The sequence below is a fragment of the Megalops cyprinoides genome, chromosome 2, assembly GCF_013368585.1.
Source record: "Megalops cyprinoides isolate fMegCyp1 chromosome 2, fMegCyp1.pri, whole genome shotgun sequence".
NCBI lineage: Eukaryota > Metazoa > Chordata > Actinopteri > Elopiformes > Megalopidae > Megalops > Megalops cyprinoides.
In genome coordinates, this window is record NC_050584.1 from 6,049,384 (window position 1) to 6,072,158 (window position 22,775).

At 43.8% G+C, this 22,775-nt stretch overlaps 1 protein-coding gene across 1 annotated transcript; it reads right to left on the bottom strand.

Annotated features, from left to right (window-relative positions):
- Positions 1-1,413: 1,413 nt before the first annotated feature.
- On the bottom strand, positions 1,414-19,399 carry LOC118773230 (serine/threonine-protein kinase PRP4 homolog). The gene is made up of 16 exons (XM_036522073.1): positions 19,332-19,399; positions 16,693-18,099; positions 15,832-16,002; positions 15,253-15,411; positions 14,707-14,788; positions 14,278-14,485; positions 12,650-12,723; positions 10,646-10,736; positions 10,279-10,426; positions 9,565-9,702; positions 6,441-6,594; positions 6,208-6,322; positions 5,071-5,222; positions 4,795-4,881; positions 2,407-2,960; positions 1,414-1,989 (listed from the first exon to the last, which is right to left on the bottom strand). The coding sequence occupies exons 1-15, from the start codon at positions 19,394-19,396 to the stop codon at positions 2,757-2,759; spliced, it is 3,255 nt and encodes a 1,084-aa protein (XP_036377966.1). The 5' UTR covers positions 19,397-19,399; the 3' UTR covers positions 1,414-1,989; positions 2,407-2,756.
- Positions 19,400-22,775: the final 3,376 nt, after the last annotated feature.

Below are 22,775 nucleotides of genomic sequence, written 5' to 3' on the forward strand. Positions count from 1 at the left end.
TGAAGGTTTCTCTACAAGATTGTTCATGTTCAAACATAAACAGCCCTCATTATCTGCTCCCTCAAAAGTCACATCGTGTCTCAGACATGGAAGTGAATCAAAATTAGATCCAGCAAGTCAAATTAGATCAACTGTTTGCATGGGATACTATTTACTTCTAAGACACCATCTTCCTACATATAGGACGAGGAGGCATAAGAACATTACTCTTTTACTCTTGGGAGGTAAGCTATGCAACTAGTTGAAAAGCTGTTTCAAGAATGACTCTGAATATCCCTCCTCAAGAAGCCCAACTATACCATAAGAAAAAAGCTTCAAGGGTTATCTGCTTGAGTAGCCGATGCAGAGCGGGGAAAAAACAACGTTATCCTTTTACTTGAGGCAGTTGGCAATAACTGCAAGTGTGACGATGATAAAGGCAGCGGTGACACCAAGATGGTCTCGATCACATCTCTTTTACTGCTATCAGAGTTTGTGTCAGCCTACATCATGTCTATGTCTGTCATCTACACATGCCATCAGAAATGACCTTGGTAAGTAGTTGGAGATCTTGTCTCTCTCAAAGCAGAACCAGGCTGTAGCAGATGGTTGAGAGCCTCCTGGCCTGGAAGCTTAACTTGCTTTCTGTCTCTCTCAGCGACCACAGGAAACAGTGGGAAAAACATCACAAACATCAATTAGTGATGGGTGAAGTATACGATGGTTCTTTTTTTCCATTACACATACATGTCAGTCTAACATTCAAAAGTGGTGCAGTGGAAGATGAGACCATATACAGCATACAGGGTCTGTACAGTACTGTTTCCTTCTTTATGTTCTTAGGTTTAAGAAAGGTTCCAGAGCTGAAGAGAATGAGGTTTAATGCATCAGAAAGAAAAAAGGTTAGTGAGCCAAAAAACTATTTAAAAATAGGGAAATCACCACAAAGTATCTTGATCTCTACAACCATGTTTTGTTTTTTTTTTTTTCCACAAAAACTTTATTTTACGATACATTTGAGAATTTACAACAGTTTTGCACTGTCCAGTGGACACTGTAATCACTACTGTGATTACACGCAGCAAAAGACAAAAAAAAAAAAAACACAAAGCAAATATATTGTGTAAACTACACTTAATTTATTGTAATTTTTTTCCCTGAATTCCCCAAAGTGTCTAAACAGTACAAAGGAGAAAAGTAAAGAAGCAATTACCGCTCGCAACAAGCAGATGGTAAAGATCTGCGCAGGAAAATCCCTGTATCAAAAGACATGATCACAAACATGAGAGAATCAAAGAGAAAGACAAGGAGGGGGGGGAAACGTTTAAATAGGCTTTGCAAAAAAAAGCACTAAACTGACTAATCTCAGACTGTACAATGCCCCCCCCTTTACACACTCACAGATAATTACTTATGGTTCAAAAAAGGGAGGAAAGGGGAAACCAAACAGGAAAAAACAGTAGACTATACATTACATTTGAAAAGTTACAGCACTGCAGAGATGTGAAATATAATCACTAACAAAAGCAGCAGTACACTGAAGGCGCTTTCCTCCATCGGAGTTTCGCAGACACCCCCCGACCCCCTCACTTCTGCGCACTTAACCGGTTTCCAGCAAACGCATTCAATTCATTCCCGAGTTTTTGAAGAGAAACGCTGTTAATCTTTTACACGGAGGTTGACAGCAATACAACAGTTTTCAAATGGTTGGCGGTTGGCATTTTTTTTATTGTTATTTTTCATTTGTGTGGTGTCTTATCAGAACTTTGAAAGCAAGAGGCATGAAAACCGCCCAACGTCCAAGAGGCCAGGACTTGTTTTGGGTGCTAGAATGTGCGAGAACATGAGTGAAGCTGATGGGTTGGGGAGCTTACCTTCAGTCTACTGAAAGTGGTACACAACCTGCTTTAACAGAGGAGGCCGTCTCTGCGGGCAGGCTCAAGTAGGACAAGACCCCCTTCAGCACAGACCTGTGCCACGGTCACGCGGCCGGGGCCTGCGCACTCACACCTGGGGGAGACGCGAATACAGACAGCATTTACGCTGGCCTGCGCCACACGGACTCACGGCTGCCAAGTCTGCACAAGACAGCGTGCGCGCACCCATTTAAACATGTGCGTGTGCACTGCGTCCATAAACAAGGTCCTGATTCAATGAAAAGCCATGTAAAAATAGGTACATAATCATCGGGCAACTTCATTAGTCTCTGTAGCCTTGGCAAGCCATTATTAAAAAATAAATCTTCCCAATAAGATGTATCTGAACAATGCAATTAACCTATGTACAGTTATATCAAGCAGTCACCTTCCAGGGCCCAAGAAGGAGCAATGTATGGGGAATAAAACACACACACGAGAAAAAAAACAACAAAAAAAAAAAAACTAAACAAGAACAAAGGATTTCTACTCCCCACTTTTGAAAACCTACCGGAAAGGCCCATAAACACAGAAGTAAATCTACCCCAGCAAAGAGGTGAGGCTGAGGTCAAACTGTTCCCACAACGTATGGGTGCTTTGCAGGTCATGTTAGAAGAAAAAGAAATATGTACACATGTGATCTTGGACCCTCACTTTGGCTATACAGTTGATAATAAAAACAAACAAGATTTGCACATGCATTAAAATCAATGAGAGAGAATTATTACATTTCTTAAAAAATAAGCTTCTAGACATTCGTGTGTCACGTCTCTGCAATTCCTAATGCATCAATGCAATGTTTCTGATCTTTGCCAGACCCATGTACTTAGTCACGTGGTTGCCATAACTGTGGCAGGCTGGTTAGATCTTCTCTTGAATGAAAGGGTGCTGCAGGGCCTGGTTGATGCTGATCCGCTTGGCTGGGTCAAGCATCAAAATCTGGTCCAGCAGGTCTTTGAGCTGCACCACTTTTTTGCGCTGGTCCTCAGGGAGCCGCTGGCAGCCGACCATGTCCGTGAGCAGGTCCTTAGTGGGGTTGATGGTGCTCATCACTGTCACCTTCTCCTGGACAAGAAATGAGAAGAATGGATGGAAATGGACAGATACACAGCACTAGGTCAGAGACAGCAAGGCCTGAATTTCTCTCATCTGACCCAAAGTTCTTTGGAGGACACTATTTCATTCTTTGCACATACAGTAAAAATCAAGGTGAGTACTCTACATAATAACTATACACTGGCTTAAGGGAATGCAACATGTAAAGGAAGCATATGGATTAGCATACATTTTTACGCCTTAACATTGTAATCTCTACACTGCATGCACAGCTTTACTGGTACCGCTTTTTTTACTAATACTTATGATGGAAAGGTATACTGAAGAAAAATAAGGTTTTAGTAATAGCTCTTAAGGTAAAATGACATGGCAATTTTATTTTTATTTTTTAAATATTAAAAAACACAATCTTTTCATTTTAAATAAAATCATACAAAGTGGAAAATAACTGATAAGTTGAGAGGAATTTAGAAAATTAAAGTAGTTATTCATGAATGGACAACTAGCCACATCCAATAATAATTTCATCCAGGCGACAGTGAACTGTGGCAGGCTTAGTGTACTGTTATCTACCTCTGTAACTCAATTTTGACAAATCAGTGTAGCACTCGCTGCAGTTGAACACTAATTTCCTTATAGTACAGTGTACAACCTCTTTTTGAAATGATGTCATTTTCTGTTCAAATGACTTCTTTTTTATATCAGGACTCTAGTAATGAATTCTGCACTAAATAGGAAGCAACTAATTTGAATGCTCTTTGTCATTTATTTCTTATATGTATGTGTAGTAGTTACTGAAGCGAAGTTAAAATAGCAAGCTGGTTTTGATAAAGAGACCGATGATTTCAATTTCAAAAACAGTGTATCAGTATTGCTGCAGCTGTGGAGTGACTCCCTACTATATAGATCTATTACCCTTTCAAAATGATGCTGTGTTCCTCTGTTCAAATGAGTTCTACAGAAATGAATTCTGTAGTTTTAAATCTATCATTCTATATTAGGGAATGTGTATACTCTGCTGTTTGTGCTTAAATAAGTTTTGCACTTACTGCACATAGATTCACAACTTTAATTAAACATTTTATTTCAATGCATCTGAAAAAAACTGTGCCCACTCTAGTTCAAAGCCATTCATCTTACATAAATGGAAAGTGTTTCTTCATGCGAGCTCGTAAGATTATTTTTTAAAAAGATGCACTGGAGTATAACTTGTACAACTTAATGTTATTACTACATTTTTATTAACTACTAGAAAAGGAGTGGAGCATAGGTTGTCTTTTTAAACATCACTCACTGATATGGTACCTTTACTCTGTTGCTAAAGTATTACCACTTTAAGGACAGTTTTTACTTAAAAAACATCTGTGTAACTGTTCATTCAAGGATGCTAATTTGAAGACATGGTTAATTTCTAAAGTGGTAAGAAGTAACATGGTTATTGAGTACACAATTCCATACTGTCACATTTACTGCTCTACATCAACAGAAAGCTTACAGTATCCACCTTTTTAATGATTTTAAGAATAAAATCAAAGGGAATAATATACTAAGCAAGTGACCTTCTGAGAGAGCAGTCCATATGGAGCAGGTGGAGATACAGAACATAACAAACACTTGGAAATAACTCCAATCCATACTCTGAACTACCTTTTCAAAACACCCTGTCTTTCTATATTGATGTGTGATGCAGAGCTTGAAGTGCTGTCATTTCTGACTGCAAAATCAATGTGCTATGGAAGCAGAGGTTCCCTTAAAGACATGGCCGACTGTGAATCAGCAATGAGAACAAAACACCGTTGTTTAAAGGAGATGAAGAAGGGTGCACAGTAAACAGGGGACATACCCTTTCAGTAACTTTATCCACTTCAATGTACAGGAAGTTCAAGTTCTGATCAAAGTGCTGGTCCTTGAACAGACCTTTCCGGATCATCTACAAAACGGGAAAATACACTTTCGGGTTATGAATTAGCAAAGACGTCCTATCCTCGTACAGCATAAAGTACAACAGTCAGTGTGCACATGGCTGATGCCCTAAATGCTTTAACTGCAAAAAACAAATAAAGCAAACTTGAAGACAACAAGGCACCAGGAAGGTCCTACACAGTAGAGTGAGAACTACCTTGTTGGGCATCTTGCCCTTGAGGTCCATGGCGAGCTTGAGCATGTGGTTGTTGGTTTTGCCAGCGAAGAGGATCTTTCCTGTGTACAGCTCATAGAGCGTGCAGCCCACTGACCACATGTCTATCCCGTAATCATAGGGCTTCCCAATGACTGTGGAGAAAAAGCACGTGCTCAGATCCTGTTCGTTCTTATACCACAGCCAGGCAAAATATGCCATGATCCCCAGAGATAGAGCACGACACTCAAATCACCCTCTTATGAAAACTGATGGCGTTAACTCAGACAGCATTTATGCCCCACAGCTGAAATAGCTGAAGAAAAACTATATGAGCAAAAACTGCCAACCAAATTTATTTTGCACATGAGAGCATTTCACACAGCAACAGCAACAAATACTGTTAGGCTAACTACCTAATTAGGTAGGAAACCACTTTGGCATTAACCATGTCCGTATGCTAAGACAACCTGCTAATTTGAGATAAGAACTAATGATATCAATTTGTGAACAGAATTTTCCTTTGTAAATGGTAGCTAGTTATCCATCTACGGTTTAAGCAAGCCAGCAAGTTTGAAACTAGGACACAACAATATCCAGCTGGCTAACTGGGTCTAGTAGACGAGAACAACCTGGGAGGCATCAACAATCAGAGCAACAACTGTTACATTCTTGGACCTTTCTTGTGTCAGGGGAATAGAATATAACTGACAGTTTAATAACTGAATATAAAAACAGCTAGCTGGTTAACCTGCAGTGTTACAGCTGAAGAACAGCTGTAACATTGCAACAATGAAATAGCTAACAAGCTAAAAATCGATGAATTAGTACAGAACTACGAATATGATAAAATATGATAAAATATGAATAAATATCACATTTTTATAACTCCACAAATCAAAATGCATTTTCTCGAAACCCATATGATGCAACCTAAGTGAGACCTAGTGCTATAAACTGAGTCCTGACAGATAACAAAAGTCTTACCAGTGACAGTGGAAGCAAGTTCGGAATTCTTACACCTTAATCTTAAATGGCATCTACATCAATTACAAAAATCATGCTGCTTGAGGTTACTAATGTTCACAATACCAAGAGACACAAATATCAATTCAAATGAGACAGAGAAGTCCAACTTACTGATTTCAGGAGCTCTGTAAAAACGGCTGACAAGGTAGGGCGTGATGTCGTTGTCAGCCACATGAGACGCTGAACCAAAGTCGCACAGCTTAAGAATGGTTTTTGATTCATTCACCTTTTGCAGAAACAAAAACAAACCACTCAGCATGTCAGCGCCTTCAATAGGAGCCGATTCGGCCGCCGCTGGCCGGCTGCCTTTTCGCAGGTTGAACCTGGAGGTTGCGGTGACTCACCAGGATGTTGTCAGGCTTGATGTCGGCATGCAGGATGTTGCAGCGCTTCAGTAGCTTGAGCGCCAGGAAGAGCTGCTGGCTGTAGGAACGCACCGCCTTGATGTGCAGGCCCACGTCCTTCCCGTACTTCTTCAGCACCTCCCGCAGGTTCATGCTGAGGGCAGCGGACACGCAGATCAAGCCTGACTGACTAGGACCCTGCACACAACACCAGATCCTGAGGGAGCTAACGTAGTACTATAGAGCAGGGGTTTTCAACCTGTGGGGCCCGCCCCCTGGGGGGCATGACCACCTGTCAAGGGGGAGGGCGCCAGATTACGAAATGAAAAAGGAATAAAACAATAATTGCAGTGAACCTGTCATTTCTGTCGTTAATAGCATTTTAATATGTAACCACTAGAGGGGGGTGTAGCAATCTGACTAGTTTCCCTGGCTAGCAGGCCCTGCCGTCCATCTTCGTTGGCTACGGCTATAGCAGAGCTGAGAACCCTGTTAAATAGCTAACTCAGGAAAGAGACTACAGAGTAAAGGTAAAGACCTGGGTGCAACAAAATGCCAGAAATTTGATGAAAGGTACATAAAATACGGATTCATGTATATTATACTCAATGATGAACCACACCCACAGTGTGTTTTATGTTCCGAGGTACTTGCAAATGACAGCTTAAAACCTCTGAAGCTAATAAGTACACTTAAACACGAAGCTCCCAATATACAAAGATAAGCCAGTTGATTTTGTCCACCATAAGGAGTCAGTGTTAGCTAGCCAAAAACTAACAATGTCAAAACAAACCACAGTGTCATCCAAATCCCTGGCTGCCTCATATGAGGTGGCATATTTGATCGCCAAAGCCAAAGCACCTCATACGATTGCAGAGACAATCATTCATCCAGCAGCATTGGCTATTTGTCCAACTATGCATGGAGAGTTAGCCAGTGACACTGCGAAAATTCCACTCTCTGATAATACGATCAGCCGCCGTATTGGTGAGATGGCAAACAATGTTAAATGTCAACTAATAGAGAGAATTAAGGGTGCGAAGAAATTTTCATTACAATCAGATGAATCGACAGACATCTCGAATGCCTCGCAACTTACTGTATTTGTCCGCTACTGCCATGAGGGAAAAATGCATGAGGATTTTTTGTTTTGCTGTGCACTTGAAGGAACATGCAACAGGGAGGGATGTTTTTGATAAACTCAATAGCAAATTGGACGAAGGGGGTCTGTGCTGGAATAACTGCGTCACTGTGTGCAGAGACGGAGCAGGTTCCGTGGTGGGGGAAAAATAAAGGACTGAAGGCAATGATTTGCGATGTAGCAGTGAGCTGAGTTGAGGGGTGTGCTAAAGACAGCAACACAAGTTGTAAATGTCAAGACCCGTCCAGTAAAGTCAAGACTGTTTGCACTGTTGTGTAAAGAAATGGGATCACAACACGAATCGTTACTCCTACATACGGAGGTGAGACGGCTTTCGAGAGGAAAAGTGCTTCAGCGGATATCTTCACTGCGAGATGAACTACACATTTTTTTACTGGATTGTGCATCTTCCTTTGCGGAATATTTTACCAACCCGAAGTGGCTCACACATCTTGCATACATGTCAGACATTTTTGATAGACTTAATGCCATTAATTCATCATCTCAGGGCCCGAATTAAAATATGCTAATAATGACTGACAAGATTGAGGGGTTCATGAGAAAACTGGAGCGATGGAGACGGCAGGTTGAGGGGGGAAATGTAGACATGTTCCCCACCTTGGAGAAGTTTATTACGAAAAATGAACTTAGCTTCGATGCTACCAAAGATGAAATCGGTCATCATCTGCAAGCCCTTTCTGAATATTTCAGGAAATATTTTCCTGAGCAGCAGAGTCGGGACCAACATGACTGGGTTCGTGACCGCTTCATCACCAATGCAGGCGATCAGCTGTCGTCAGACCAACATGATGCTGTCCTGGACCTTTCAAGTGACCACACATTGAAGGCTGTCTTTGATTCAACCCCACTGTCAGAGTGTTTTGGCTGTTAACCAAGGTAGAGTATCCTGAACTGTCAAGGCTTGCAGTTGATGTACTTTTGTCTTTTGCCTCGATTTGGCTCTGCGAAACAACATTTTCTGTCCTTACGTACATCAAAAACAAATACTGCTCATGTTTAATGACAGTGGAGGACGATCTACGACTAGCTGTGTCTGGAATTAAATCACGAATCAACATGTTGTGCTCTCTGAAACAGGCTCAACCATCACACTGAATAAGGTAAGCTGTATATCCTTGCTTAAAAGTAAATTAATAAAAGGAGCTGAAATTCATCTGTATGTATACATAACGTCAATTATATTGTTTGAGCACGTCAAAGGTGTAATTCGCATATGTTGTTTGCTCAGTGGGTTTTGGGTTGTGGTGGGGGAGGGGGAGGGGGCGCAAGATGGGGGGCGTACATGTGGAAAAAGGTTGAAAACCCCTGCTATAGAGTGCCTGACAGCAGTGTATGCAGTGCAGACTTACAATGCTTTGCCTGCCTTCATAAGAATGGCAACTGACAAGACAATTCTCATAACAAATAACTGAGTATTCGGCCAGTTGACAGATGCCAAGATGGCATTCACTTCCAAAACTTTCCGTAAAAGATACAGAATTAGTTGTTTGAACCTATTCCTAGTGTGTACTTCTCACCCTCCCACCACTTAGTCTTAATGATGGACAGTTCAATCAGTGGCTGTCAGTCTAGTCTCCCCAATTCAGTTATTTTATAAAATCACATTTTACCTGCTTGAAAATTCGCCACATTTCCCAGAACACTGTACCTGGCATACTTCGATAGCCTTGTTCTGAAAAGAGCCCGTTCCTAACCTGCAATTACTATATTTTTGAGAATCTCAGAGCCTGGCATCCTTCAAAATCTACAAACTGCAGTTCATTATTGACTGACAGAAAGCAGCACTCTGCTGCCCCACAGTGGAGAATGAAGTAAGAGCAGTTCACAGTTTCAGTCTCTGCTTTGAGTTAGTTCCCCTGACTTGTTGAATTACTACAGACAACTAAATGACTACAGACAGGAGCTCAGTAATCCTACCCTTATGACTAAAAACATTAAAGCCAGCAAAGCGGAGCTGATTACCTCAGAGGCTCGAACACCAGACAGAGATGCTGCTTATGGTAGAAGTGCCTGAAGAGCCGCAGACAGTGGAACTTGTCATCAGGGTCGGCATCGTTCAGCTTCTTCAGGAACTCCAACTCCTTTAGCCCAGTCTTCTGCCTGTAGATAAACACACAGCATTTTAATTGGTTCCTGTCACAACCTCTGTTTAAATAACATGCCATCAAGAAGCCTAACCAATGTTCTTATATGTTATAGAGTCTCTTACAGATAGCCGTTTTGGAAAATCCCAGAAGTCACTATTTCTGATTTCAGTGATCACTTTAACATATAAACAACCTTGCAAAGAGGGTTGCAAACAACACTGACTAAGGGTTCAAGACACATTTTAAAAGAAACATGGAACTTTAATGAATTCATTTCAATGAATGAATGAAATTGATGCAGAAATTAATGACAAAGCCCACCAACAATCCGGAATGAAGGTGCAAGACAAAGCAAATAAACAGTACGAGTACAAGACCAATCCATCAGGTGTACAGTGTGTCCTAGTTCTACATGCAAAGGGTAGATAGAACTCCTCAACATGAACGCAGGACCATCTTACCCAACCTTGATTCTATTCCCAAACCATTATGAATATAAAGCTGAAACTGATCCAGGGTTAGAACTTGCAGAATCTCTGCTGGCTGGGGTATTAACTGAAGTGAATTGAAAGCCTATGGCTTTACTCACATCAGCTCGTTGTTGCGGATGATCTTGACTGCCACCTCCTGGCTGGCCCGGGCCATGTCTCTGGCCCTTATCACATTGCTGAAAACACCCTGTCCTGTGTAGCCGTACACACTATACCGCTTGTCCAGCATCTCCCCGATATTCACTCCTGCCAAAAGGAAAACCCAATGGACATAAAGGGTCACTCAAAACAACGATGTTTTTCTCATAAATAAATCTAATTAACGGGATAGATCAGCTTTCAACTGGAGTATAGAGACCAGCTGGATATATGTACAAGACCTTCAATGTATACCAATAGCATCGATGACTTTCACTTGTTTGGAATAACTTTCGGATTCAATCAGACTCAACAGCAAAAACTTACGGTAGTACCCCTCTGCATCTGTCCAGTTGTCCCTGAGGTTAGGGTTCTCCTTAAAGTCCTTCCCAATACCGGCTGCTCTCAGTCTTGCACTCTGCAGTGGTTACAATATTCTGGTTACCCTCAGACAATCACCGACTGTGTGCACTCTACTGGAAATCAGTTCTCTAAATCATTCCTGACCCATGTCATTTATCATTGTTGCATAAAATGTATGTGACCGCACTGAATCAAAGCTAAAGAATATTACAAGGAGGTTCTCTTAAAACAGAAGGTAAGGGAGGGTACTGAAAAAGGCTACAGTACAGGTTCAGTGACTTCCAATTCCTTCTAGCTACATAGCATAAACACTGCAACACTACTGATGCCTGTTTTCCACCAACGCATTTCGAGGGCCGGTTCGGAGCCGGTGCCTAATCTTCAACCAGTTCTTCCTGTTTCGACAGACAAAGAACCAGCTCTCGGCCAGGAAAACTGGTTCGAGAGCGGCACCAACTCTTTGCTGGTCTAGAACAAAGAACCGCTACGTCAGAGGCTGGGGGCGGGATTATCGTGACCAACTAAAATTTTGTGAACGCCATTTTTAAAAAAACCAGAGCTAGAGTACTGCCTGGTCTGCCTAAAAAGAAGAAGAAAAACCAACATTTTATTTTTCAAACGTTTCGCCTTGTTGCCAGCCAGCTATGTATTTCTTAGCTGTGTAGCGAGCTACTAATTTCTTACATCGATGTTACGAACGTAACATTGATGGCTAGCTAGCTAGCTGTTGGTCAGCTAACATTAGCCAAGCAAGCATAGCTACTAATTTCTCACATCAATGATACGAATGTCAAACGTAACAGTTATGTAGCTACGCTTGCTTGGGTAATGTTAGCTGACCAACAGCTAGCTAGCCAGCTACCGTAACCTTGGTAACAGTAGCTAACGTTAGCATGCTACTTTCTAACATTGCCACTGACTCACCTACCAATGTCACTTAACATCTGGCTTCACAAAAGGTTAAAATTGTATAAAGTGTAGTGGACAAGTTTGTTTTTTAAAAGCACTGTTCTCGTTTTTATTGTTGTTGTTTGTTCCCACTAGTTTGCAGTGGCGGCTGCAAGCTAGTGAAACACTATGCTCGCGAAACACGGCAGATTGTTTGAAATTTGTGTCCTATTGCCAAAGCTACAGCATGATGTTGTTTAACAAGGATGGCAATTTGAATAATTAAGTGGCAACTAATCCCAAAGCGTTCTCTTAAATGTGTCGCATTATAGCTTTCTTGTGTTAGAAAATTCAGATTACGGAACAGAGCTAAATTTAGTTTAATCGATTTAAGTTACTGAGAATAAACTCTTAGGTTAGGTTGAGTGCAATGAACAATAACGTTTAGAACAGAGACCTCACAAAAGCTGTGATGTGTCATGAGCATTTAACGTAATTTAAATTGATAAATGCCATCCTTGTTAATTAATCTCACATTGTAGCTTTCGCAAGCATACAAACTACAGACAAATTACTCTATTCTCGCGATTGGTGTCAACTATTCTGTGAATTATTTGTGTTATTGTTAATCAAGGAGGATAAATGGGAACAGGTTGAAAGTAATGATAGATTTAAAGGTAGTGTTTGGGCTTCCCCCGTTTCCAGCTCACCAGCCACCAATGCTAGCTTGGCGCTAGCGGGAAAACGGAGATGTATACAGTGCCGTAATGACGTGGCTCTCTGCCCGTGGAAAAGCAAACCCGTTCTTAGAAGGTTTGCAAGTTGAAGCAACTCCGAACTGCCACTAGCACAAGCCCAGAACTAGCCCGTAGTTCACGTTGGTGGAAAAGGGGCAGAACCTCAATACAGTAGCTCTCTACATCCCAAAACATGAACAAGAATATTACCACTCCAGTAAAACAATGCAACTTCCCCTGAAGAGGGTCAGACTACATGACCTAGGTGATTCAGGTAGTTTACACTGCAATGTGGCTGATATCCCATGTGACTGTAAATGAGAACAGATTCTTAAGCACTTACATCGAAGTATGCCGCAAACATGTCATCTGATTCTGTAAACATATCAGGGGCTGATGGCTTTTTTGGAGTGGATCCTAAAACAAAGTAAAGCAAGTATTTTTAGTACCCTTCCAGATAAATCATAATTTACTGACTTTCTGTGGAAAAGACCAGATTCAGTAACTCAAAACACAAGCAGATGAAATGGTTTCAAAGATGTAGATTACTTTTGTTTACAGAAACGTATAGCCCTCTGACCACTATATTATTTTTTAACATGAAAATGAATGAAAAGTTCTCCTACATATATAAACTGAAAAACAACACACACACATTACAACTCACAGCAATCCTACGTTGCTTTCTTAAGGCAGTAAGTACGAGAAGAAATAATAAAGTACAGCGGTAACACCTGGCTGTGCTGGGAATCCCGGCAGCCATCACACCATAGTTCACACCTGACAGCTCCCACCCCGAGCATACCCGCTCGTCTCCACTCTCTGCTGCAGCCAAACCTCACTCCTCCCTACAGCAGCTGCCTGCGAATTACAGCCTGCCTTCTTTCACAGGGCAGTGAGAAAGGGGATGGGAGACAGATAGCGCTGACTGCCTCACGATAATCTGATAATAACTCATTCCGCTCATCCTGAAAGAACCCAAAAGGGAGATTGCTCAAATGCTTCAATTAATATGGCTGTTTGTCTTAGGGAAACACGGGGAGAGGACTGGAGTTCACACTTACTAGAATCCAACATGTTTTACTAATCTGTCACGCCTAGAAGCATGAAGGATAACTACTGTGAGTGCACATTCCTCGATTTTTCCTCAATAACACTGGATTACACACTAATTGTTCAAAACAAATGCAGTTAAACATCACTAAAAGATTTCAAATGGAAAAAATGCAGTCTGTTTTTAAATGATTTCAAATATTTTAACTCTTTAGCACACGCTCTAAGGAAGAAATTCAGCATGGAGCCCGAGAAGAGAAATTACAAAACATTTGTAATGAATAACAAGTTACGTGTAAGCTTTGTATTCTATATCATTATATAAACACTACAATTGGAGGTGAAATGCATTCCTAGCCAGCTGAGCCACAGTACTATTAAAAACATTAAATTACAACAGAGCTAGATGGGTCTTAGCTTATCCAAGGGTGGTGCACATAGGATGTTCATGAAGACTGCAAGAAGCATCTCTAATTTTCACTGACAGACAATATTTAAAATGGAAAAACTTTAGTGAAACTGCCCTAGCATGCATTTAAGTGTATAACTGCTATCCAAACAAAACCTCCTTTAAAAAAAACAAAAAGACCAAAAAACTGCTAGTGCTAATGCAAAGCCTGACCCAAGTCTACTCAAATTTATGGAGTTTGTTTTACTAATGGTTATTAGTACCATGAAATGGACCGGAACTTGAAAATAAATTTGCAGGGATTTATTTGTGGACTGGAACATTATGTGGACAGACATCCATAAGCAGAATAATCATCAAAATTGCTATTTATACCAATGACCAGACTATAAAGCTCAGCCAGGTAGCTAAAAGGCAACACGCCAAAAGCAAAAGCAATGACGTCAGCACCACTGGTCACCGCGACTGGGTGACCCGCGTCATGGCACGGGCTCCCTTCGGCAGCGTACCGTCCTTCTCCATGGCGATGAGGTTGAGCTTGGCCTTGACGCTGGCCTCAAAGGTGTCCACGTTCTCCAGCACGTACTCCTTGACGTCGGCCGCCACGCGCTCCAGGATGTCGTCCGGGGAGGGGGAGCGGCTGCGGGTGCTACTCTGCGGGCTGCTGGGCTCCGAGGGCACCGACATGTTGCTGTCCTCATTCACCGCCTTGTATTTCTGAAAGTGGAAGAGAGCGGAGAAAAGGCCACTTTGTTTCAGCTTTACTCAGTCACCGTTTAGGTGTCATCAACCCTGGAGTGGCTTGTTCAGGTACGTTCATTGGGTAAATGGATACATGAGAAAGTAATACTCCAGACTGCAGCGCTAAGCGCTATTGCTAGGAGCGTGTCTCAAATAGGGTCTTGGCACGCTGCAATCAAAACTGAAATTTAACACACCTGCACGATGGCCTGTCGTTGTAGACGTCGCTGCTCAATAAGGGCCTCTTCGTCCTCCTCATCAACATCATAGTCCTCCAACCTGAAAAGACAAACCACACGGACAGTATCAGTCACCTGCCTGAATCTTCAGCAGACAGACAGAAACCATCCCTGCACATAACACAGGCCATAGTATAATCAGGGATTGGGTATACTGTGCAATTAAAAACTCAAAAATATGTTACTATAAAACCATTACGGTTTTGTGGTTTCAGAAATGATAAAATTACATTACAGTACAAACTCAATATTAGCATAGTTGTGGAGAAAGAAACAATGGATATAACCAGTAGCCTGTGTCAATAATAAGGACTTGAGCCAGTTAAGAGTTACTGCACGAGGGAAAAATGGTATTTTTTCTGCTAAATCTTTTCCACTTGAGGTTTCAGACACATAGCCAACATATTTATTTTTCTGTTTCTGGGGCTTGGCTGCTGTCACAGAATTTCCTTTTAGAGTGCAGTGACAGCAGGTGTAGAGCAAAGCAGCCTCTCTCCCACTCACAGTTCCTCCGAGGAGGACTCCTGGTCCACCTTCATGCCCTCCGAGAGGCTGCCCTTGAACTTGTCCTCGTCCCGGCTGCGCCTCCGCCTCCGCTCTCGCTCCCGCGAGCCCGAGCGCCAGCGCTGCCTGGTCCTGGCCAGCCTGTCCCTCTCCAGCGACCTGCAGCGGAGAGGCGGGGGGACGGAGGGAGGGAGCGAGAGAGAGAGAGGGGTCTGCACAGCGCTCAACACAACGACAGATATAACCTGCATGGGAGGTGAGGGCTGCCAATTAAAGGTTCTATGGTAAGTGCCAGACTGAATGGGGAAACAAGAAAAACAAGTAGCAAAAGCAAGTTCAGTGGCAGTTCCAGGTTTAAATGGGTTAAAATAGTTTGAAAATATATGGTGCATTCTCTTGCTTTCAGACTGATATAGCTCCATACACTAATGGCTTCTGCAACATGTGCAAAAGGGTGGCCTCTGAGGTCACTGTAACACGCTCCTCAATCCCACAGGCACAAACAGGTGTTCTCAGCAGGCGTTCCACATCAGCCCCTCTGACACCCTCTGAAGGGGTGTGCCGTCCCATCTCCCTCACCTTCGTCTGACGGGGGACCTGCTCCGTCTGCGGGGGGATCGGGAGCGCCTCAGCGGAGACCGGGACCTTCGCCTCAGGGGAGAGCGGCTGATTCTCCGCCGGGCGCCCAGAGCGGGGCTCGCCTCTGGGGACCTCTCCCGGTGTGGCCCGGTCTCATCCCGGGAGCGCACCCTGCAGGACGGGAGAAACACAGTGCTGTCAGGGCAACAGGGCGAGAGGAAGGCGGCTATCAACCGTCTGCAGGGACATTTTCTGTAAGAAAGCTTATCCAAGGGTGTCAGGCAGACAGGTTAGGGAGAATGGGAATCAAGCATACCTGGGAACAGCAAGAGGCAGAGTGGATGAAAACACTTAAGTTAGAGTACTCTGAGATTGCAACTTGAGAAAGTCGATTGTAAGATATATGCTGACATTTACTTTGAAGCATTCTCTTTATATCAACCAGAACTTCTGTGATAAAATGGAACTCAAATCTCCTTTTTTTAAAACACCAAGGCTTCCATAGTGACCTAAGCACTGAGAATGAATCCTTTCTTTGGCAGACTCCTGGCAACTAACACTGACACAGTTTGCAGTTTCTGAAATGCACTTAGTCTAGGTGCCTTATATTACCAGCTGTTGTACAGCAGACCATATTTAAGCTTTTCTTTCAAACTTTCCCCTGACGCCACTTACCCCTGTCTCAGAATTAGTTCCTGACTAAAAAGCTGCTTCAAATCCACTGTAATGTTGATAGAAAACTGACAAAAATCAAATCGTTTCCCTAAAATCTTTGGCTCTGAATAGATGAATAGCCATCTTCCCTGGCATCTACCAAAGGAAATTGTTCGGATGGGTGGTGACAATACAGACAGTCCCTACCTGACTGGCGAGAGGCGCTGACGGTCTGCCTCCCTGCGCCTATGCTCCACGGAGCGACTGCGCCCTCTCCTGGCCGGGGACTTGTTCCGGGAGGGGGAGTGACTCCTCTTGGAGCTCTTGTCTGTGACCTGGGGGGTGTGGCGGTCCTTTCGGCGAGGGGAAGGGCTGCGCCGCCACTGGGCACTGTTCCCCGTCCTGCGAACGGGTGAGCGGTTCTCCTTTCCGGACGATGCGTCCTTTGAGGGGGACTTGGCTGGCTTCCTGTCCCTGTCCCTGTCCCTGCCCCTGCCCCTCTCCGCCTCAGACCACCACGGCTTTCCGTCTCTGGACCTGGAGCGGCGATTGCGCGACCGGCTGCGCCGCTCGGGCGACCGGGACCTGCGGCTGGCACGCTCGTGATTCTGTCTCTCGCCTGTCGCCTGCGCGCTCGTCGGCGCCGGCGGCGATGGCCTCCTGCCCGGGCGGTCCTTCTGCTCCGCCTCCCCCGCGGGCGACGCCGACTTCCGGGCCCCCTCAGCGGACAGGCGGTGCCTGCCGGCGGGCGACCTGGGCTTCTGGGCCTGCTCCCTGGCCTGCTCGGGGCTGCGGGAGCGCCTCCTCTCTTTGGATCTGCTGCAGGCCCTCGCGCGTTCCCTGCCGCTCTCTGCGCCGCTCTTGCTCTTCTTCCTGTCCGACCGGTGCTGCTTGCCGGCTCGGTCCTTGGACCTGCTCCGGCTGCGCCGCTTAGAGCCGGTCTTGCTGCCGTTGGCAGACTCGCGCCGGGCTTTGGTGTCCTTGCTGGGCTGCGAGGCGCCGTAGCCCTTGGGAGCCAGGGCTTTCCCCGCGCTGCCCCTCTGCGGCTGCTCCCCGTTCCGTGCCCTCTCCTGGATCTCGCCCTCCTCCTCCGAGCCGGAATTGTAGCCCTGCAGAATCAGGCCCATGCCCGACCGGACCTTCCCCTCCATCAGCTCGTTGTCCAGCTCGGCTTTGATCATGGCCCTCTGCTTCTCCAGGTCCTCCAGCACGGCCATGTCGTCCAGCTTCGGCCGCTTGGCCGAGGGGGAGCCCTCCCCTTTCCCGCCGGCGACATAGCCGGAGGAGCAGTTGACGCCGGCAGCGGAGGCGGATGCGGAGGCGGGGGCGGCCTCCTTGCACTTGTGTTTCTTGTGTTTGTGTCGGTGCTTGTGCCTGCGGTCCTTCTCCTCCTCAGAGGAGTGCTTGTGCTTCTTGTGTTTGCTGCGGTGCTTGCGCTTCTTCTTTTTGTGCTTCCCCCGTCCCCCGCTGCTGCGCTTGGTGCCCTCCTCCGGCTTGCCACCGTTTTCCTCATCTGCCTCCTCCTCTTCTTCCTCTTCCTCCTCCTCTTCTCCAGACACATCTCCATTCTCTTCCTCATTGGCACTCTTCTCCACGCCCTTCACATCCTCCCTCCTGCAAAGACAAAGGCACAGCAATCGCACTTAAAATCCTCTCGCTATTCGCACCCACAAGTAACCTCTGCATCATCTTCTACATTTCAGTGTGGAGTTTTGAAATTCTGCTGTTCAATTCTGTAACAGATGAAGTCAGGGGATTCTAGAGGTAACATCTGACACGCTGAGTCTGAGGGACAGGCATCAGCGGGCAAAGTCAGTCCGCTGTTCTCCCTCCAGTTAATCTGGGGAACCATGCACCACGTGATTGTTGCTGATTATTTGCCGATTACTCAGCTACACAATTTAACAACATGCTCCACATTACATATGCAGGACATTTTTTTCCCCTCTTGCAGCAAAACAAGAACGAATACGTTTATTGTGCTCGATGTCCCCAGTGCCCCGCAGTGCATAATTTCATTTCAGGGGCTCGCAACAGCCAACTGAAAAAAATGACCAGCTAGTCATACAAAGCATTTACTATATCCAAGCCTTGCATTAATTTGACATCAACCAACTAACTAGTTAGCTATACAACTATGTAGATTGGCCAAGGGACTCATAATTAAATGATTAGCAACCTTCCTATGTGTGTACACCAAAATAAACCCACACGCAGTTACTGTTAAGGAGGCAGTTCTATTCTATTTAGCTGAGCGGAAAACATTAACAAGTAGCTAACGTTAGCCGGACAGCTAACCCGTAGCCACACACAGAAACACCGCTACCCGACGACAACTAACTTAACTAGTTTATAATATGTTAGACATTATTTTTCGGCCTTTCTTACATTGAGGAATTAAGCTAGCTTTGTATCAAGCTAAACGGATACTAAGAACGTGGGTTCTCATGTTCTCTTCTATCACGCACCTGCCAAACGTGGTTAGACCGTTTAAAAGTGTTGCAAAACAGATTCAACGATTTAGGACGGTCGCAAGCTAAAGAACTATTGAGATTGCTAGCTAGACAAGCCCCCACGTTTTACTTCACGCACACCGACAGAATCAGTTACGACGGCTGGCTTGGTATCTCATGTTAGGCAGCCAACAAAATCACAACAGCTAATGCTAACCTGACATTAGCTGGCTAGGCTAACTGGACAGCTAACGTTAGCGAACTACATTTACTATGAGATACATAATAAAAACAAAACGTCATTCCCCATTATCCACCGAGGTAGAAAACTTCAGTTCGCAATAGACTAGTGCCTACCAATGAAAAAGTATTGACAAATGTGGTAATTCTTACTCGTGTCCTTTCCCACTATCTGGGCTCTTGCTGTACATCTCAGTTTCCATGTCAGCCATTTTCATCGGCTAGTGAATACCCCGTTGCCCGCCTGGCACATGCGCATTAAGGGAATTGGGACGCGCGGTGTGCTAAACGGCTGAGATACGCAAACAGCTACCGTCTTACTGCATGCATTTAGCATACAATTATTATGTCGTGTATTTTGACCCCACTGCGTTTATTTTAATTGTAATTATTTTTATTACTTTCAGGTAGCATAATCATAACCACATCTAAATATATGATCTTTCAGCTAAAAGGTAGTAGGGATGAAATATTAGCCAACATCCAGCTCTTGAGCTGAAGTCGAGATGAATGGTGCAATTGATAAAAATGCTCAGTCTCTGTGTAATGATCATGTATCAGTTTCTACCTTGTGTATAAAATGGGCAGGGATTAGGAGATGGGAAATTACCATGGTTTGGTTGTTGTGAGCTAAAAGTGCATTTTTGCTTGCTTGGCTATTGGATGCCTTGTCTTTGGGATATGAGGGTTTTCCCCAAGTCACCCCTCTCCGTTACAGGCCCTCTCCTGGATCACCCTCCTCTTCCAAGCCATAATTGTAACCTTTTACATTATCTTATTGTCATTTATCCAGAGCATGTTACATAGGTTACAGTTTTTACATTGTCCCTTTATACAGCTGGATATTTACTGAGGCCATTCTGGGTTTATTACCTCACCCAAGGGTACAGCAGCAGTGCCCCAGCGGGGAATTGAACCAGTAGTCCTGCCCTTTGCCACTGTGCTACACTGTGCCTCACTGCTGTAACCCTAGATGATACCCTTTTAGGATAGAAGTCTAGGAAATAACAGCTACTGAAGGTAATGTCACTGGCCAAGGTGTTCCATTTTAATGACATATTAATGGAATTACAAAGATGGCAGTTTTTGCATGGGTACAATAACAGAAAGATAATCTAAAGGATAATGATGATGGCATCCCATCTTGATCCAAACACTTTGCAACAACTGCAAACCTATTCCTATTCCTATTCTGTTTTTTTTTTTTTTTTTAACTCTTCTCCATCTCAGAATTTCACTTTCCTCACATTGGTAATGTGATTTTTGAAAGAGCCATTTTCCAATTTACCTCACTACAGGTAAATGTGGACCTATTTGTCAATAGGCAAATAGGCATACTTCGGTGGGGGCCTTCAGATTTTTCATGAAGGCAATGAATGTAAGCCTAATGTAGCATACCATACTGCAGCATGCAAGTAGGAACACTTACTGCAGTAGTAACCCTTTCGGAACATGGAACAGAGATACATGGGTACCTAAGGGCACACTATTCCGGAGTGCATTTAAGTATGTGTCACATAAGTACGTGTGAAATTCTCACTCCCCTATTTGGTATTACCCTACCAAACTTCACTGCATCTGTAGAGTACCAGAGCACTGGGGATTTCATCATTCAGAGCTTCGAGGTGACTCAGTACTGGTCTTGTGTTGGTCAGTACTGGCCTGCAATTCCTCTGCATGCAGCCTTGTTGTATGATGTATCTACAGGGAAGCAAAGATAAGCAGAATAGCACCATGTGAAAAGAAGCAGCAGGCTCATAGTAATGGGCTGCAGTGTAGCCAGATACAGCTGGTGGTTTCCATCCCAAAAACTGTTCAAAAACCGCCAAAACACACACAAAACCGCTCAAAATATTTGGTCAATATTTAGTTCAGTATTTTAACTGCCCCGATTATTTACTGTTCCATACTTAAAAGCAATGTACGCCGGCAGCCGAAGCATGCATAAAAAAACCATATAGCGACAAACAACAGCAGCCAACCACCACAACAAAAACCCCAACAACATAAGGCTGCTTTCACATGATAAACCTTATTTATTTGTAGTTTTGTTCAGCTTTGCTCTTCTAGAGAGAAGCGCTCTTCTTCTGTTGTTTATTGGACGTTGTAAAACAGCTTTCAGGTGCATTACCGCCACCTTCTGGGCTGGAGTGTTGCCCTCCATATGTACATGGTGCGCTTCTCTCTACTACTCGGAATCTCCATCCAATCAATCCGATCACATGCAATCTCAGTCTCCGTCCAATGAGTCATCTTGACGGTACTAGACAGTTTTGCCGCGCTCTTGTCGCGCTTTTTTAGAAAAGTAAGTGTTGCCAAATTGGGCCAGTTCCCAATCCCAAACCAGCCCAAATTTTGTTCACCGCCCAAACCAATTTTGACCCGCACAATCAAATTCAAAACCTGCCTAATCTGGAAACACTGAGGGGCTGTGTCTATAAAGTCGACATTAATCTCTCATATGAATCTTATCTTGAATTTCTACTCTCAGCCACTAGAGGGAAGAGGCATTCCAGGATACAGACACTCTGATGGGGAGCAGACATCAGCAGTATGAGGGGAATATTTGAAGCAATTACAAGGCACATTCAGGTTTTTTTCCTTTCCTTTAGTATTAGTAAATTTATTTTTGTACCAGATTATGGAAGTGGGTTGTGGCATAGCAGGCCATCCCCTGTAAGTTAGCTGTGTCCAAGAGCCTTGGAAATCCCCCTTTCTATAAGGGCTCTCAGAGTCTATTAATATGAGCCAACTTGGTCATCAGTGAGGTGCTCCTTACACTGTTTTTGGGGTCATAGGTAAGAGCATGGTTACCACTGGGATATTCACCTGAAGATTTACGGAGAGCTATTTGAAGAACTAGACAGAACAGAAAAAAACAGATCCGTATTGCGTTTAATTTACATTGTTTAGCTATTGAGCGGAGACCTCCTATGTATCTTAAATTGTGTGTAAATTCATTGCTCTGTTTATGCCTTTGGATTTTCTTGGCAACATCTCAGGTTAAGTACCTTTCTCAAGTGAGCAACAGCAGTGTTACCACTAAGACCCACAAGCTTTTTATCATAAAATATTCTGCAGATCTTTTCAAGCTTGTTCAGTTCAAATATTAATATATTATCTTATCTGACAATAAATGAGGAAAAAGAGAATAATTAGGATCAATTTGGATTAAATCATGCAATGTTAACCAATGCAGTAAGTGGGAGAATTATTTCACCTCTTGTATTTAGCTTTGGGTCAGTGGTACAGTGTACCAGTCCGCTGGTGAAAATATATAAAGAAATTTATACACTAATGAGCCGAAACATTATGACCACCTGCCTAATATGGTGTTGGTCCTCCGTGTGCCGCCAAAACAGCGTCAACCAACAGTGCCGCCAGACCTTGACATGTGCCCTTGTTTGGAAACAATCACGTTATTCGGTTCACCTGTGAGTGGTCATAATGTTTTGGCTCATCAGTGTATATAAAGACACAGAAAGCAAAAGAAAAAAATGTTCGAAGTGAGTACAGTCTGCAGTGTGTTTTATAATGGGTGGGGCCTGAAGCTGTCCTCTCTCAACAGGAGTCATTTGTCAGAATATTTTCCTTCAT

Coding starts and splice junctions, on each gene's coding strand:
- LOC118773230 (XM_036522073.1), bottom strand. CDS start 19,396: ATGAAAATGGCTGACATGGAAACTGAGATGTACAGCAAGAGCCCAGAT. Junction 16,003..16,692: donor CAGCGCCTCTCGCCAGTCAG/GTAGGGACTGTC, acceptor CCCGTCCTGCAG/GGTGCGCTCCCGGGATGAGA. Junction 12,724..14,277: donor CATCGCCATGGAGAAGGACG/GTACGCTGCCGA, acceptor ACTTTGTTTTAG/GATCCACTCCAAAAAAGCCA.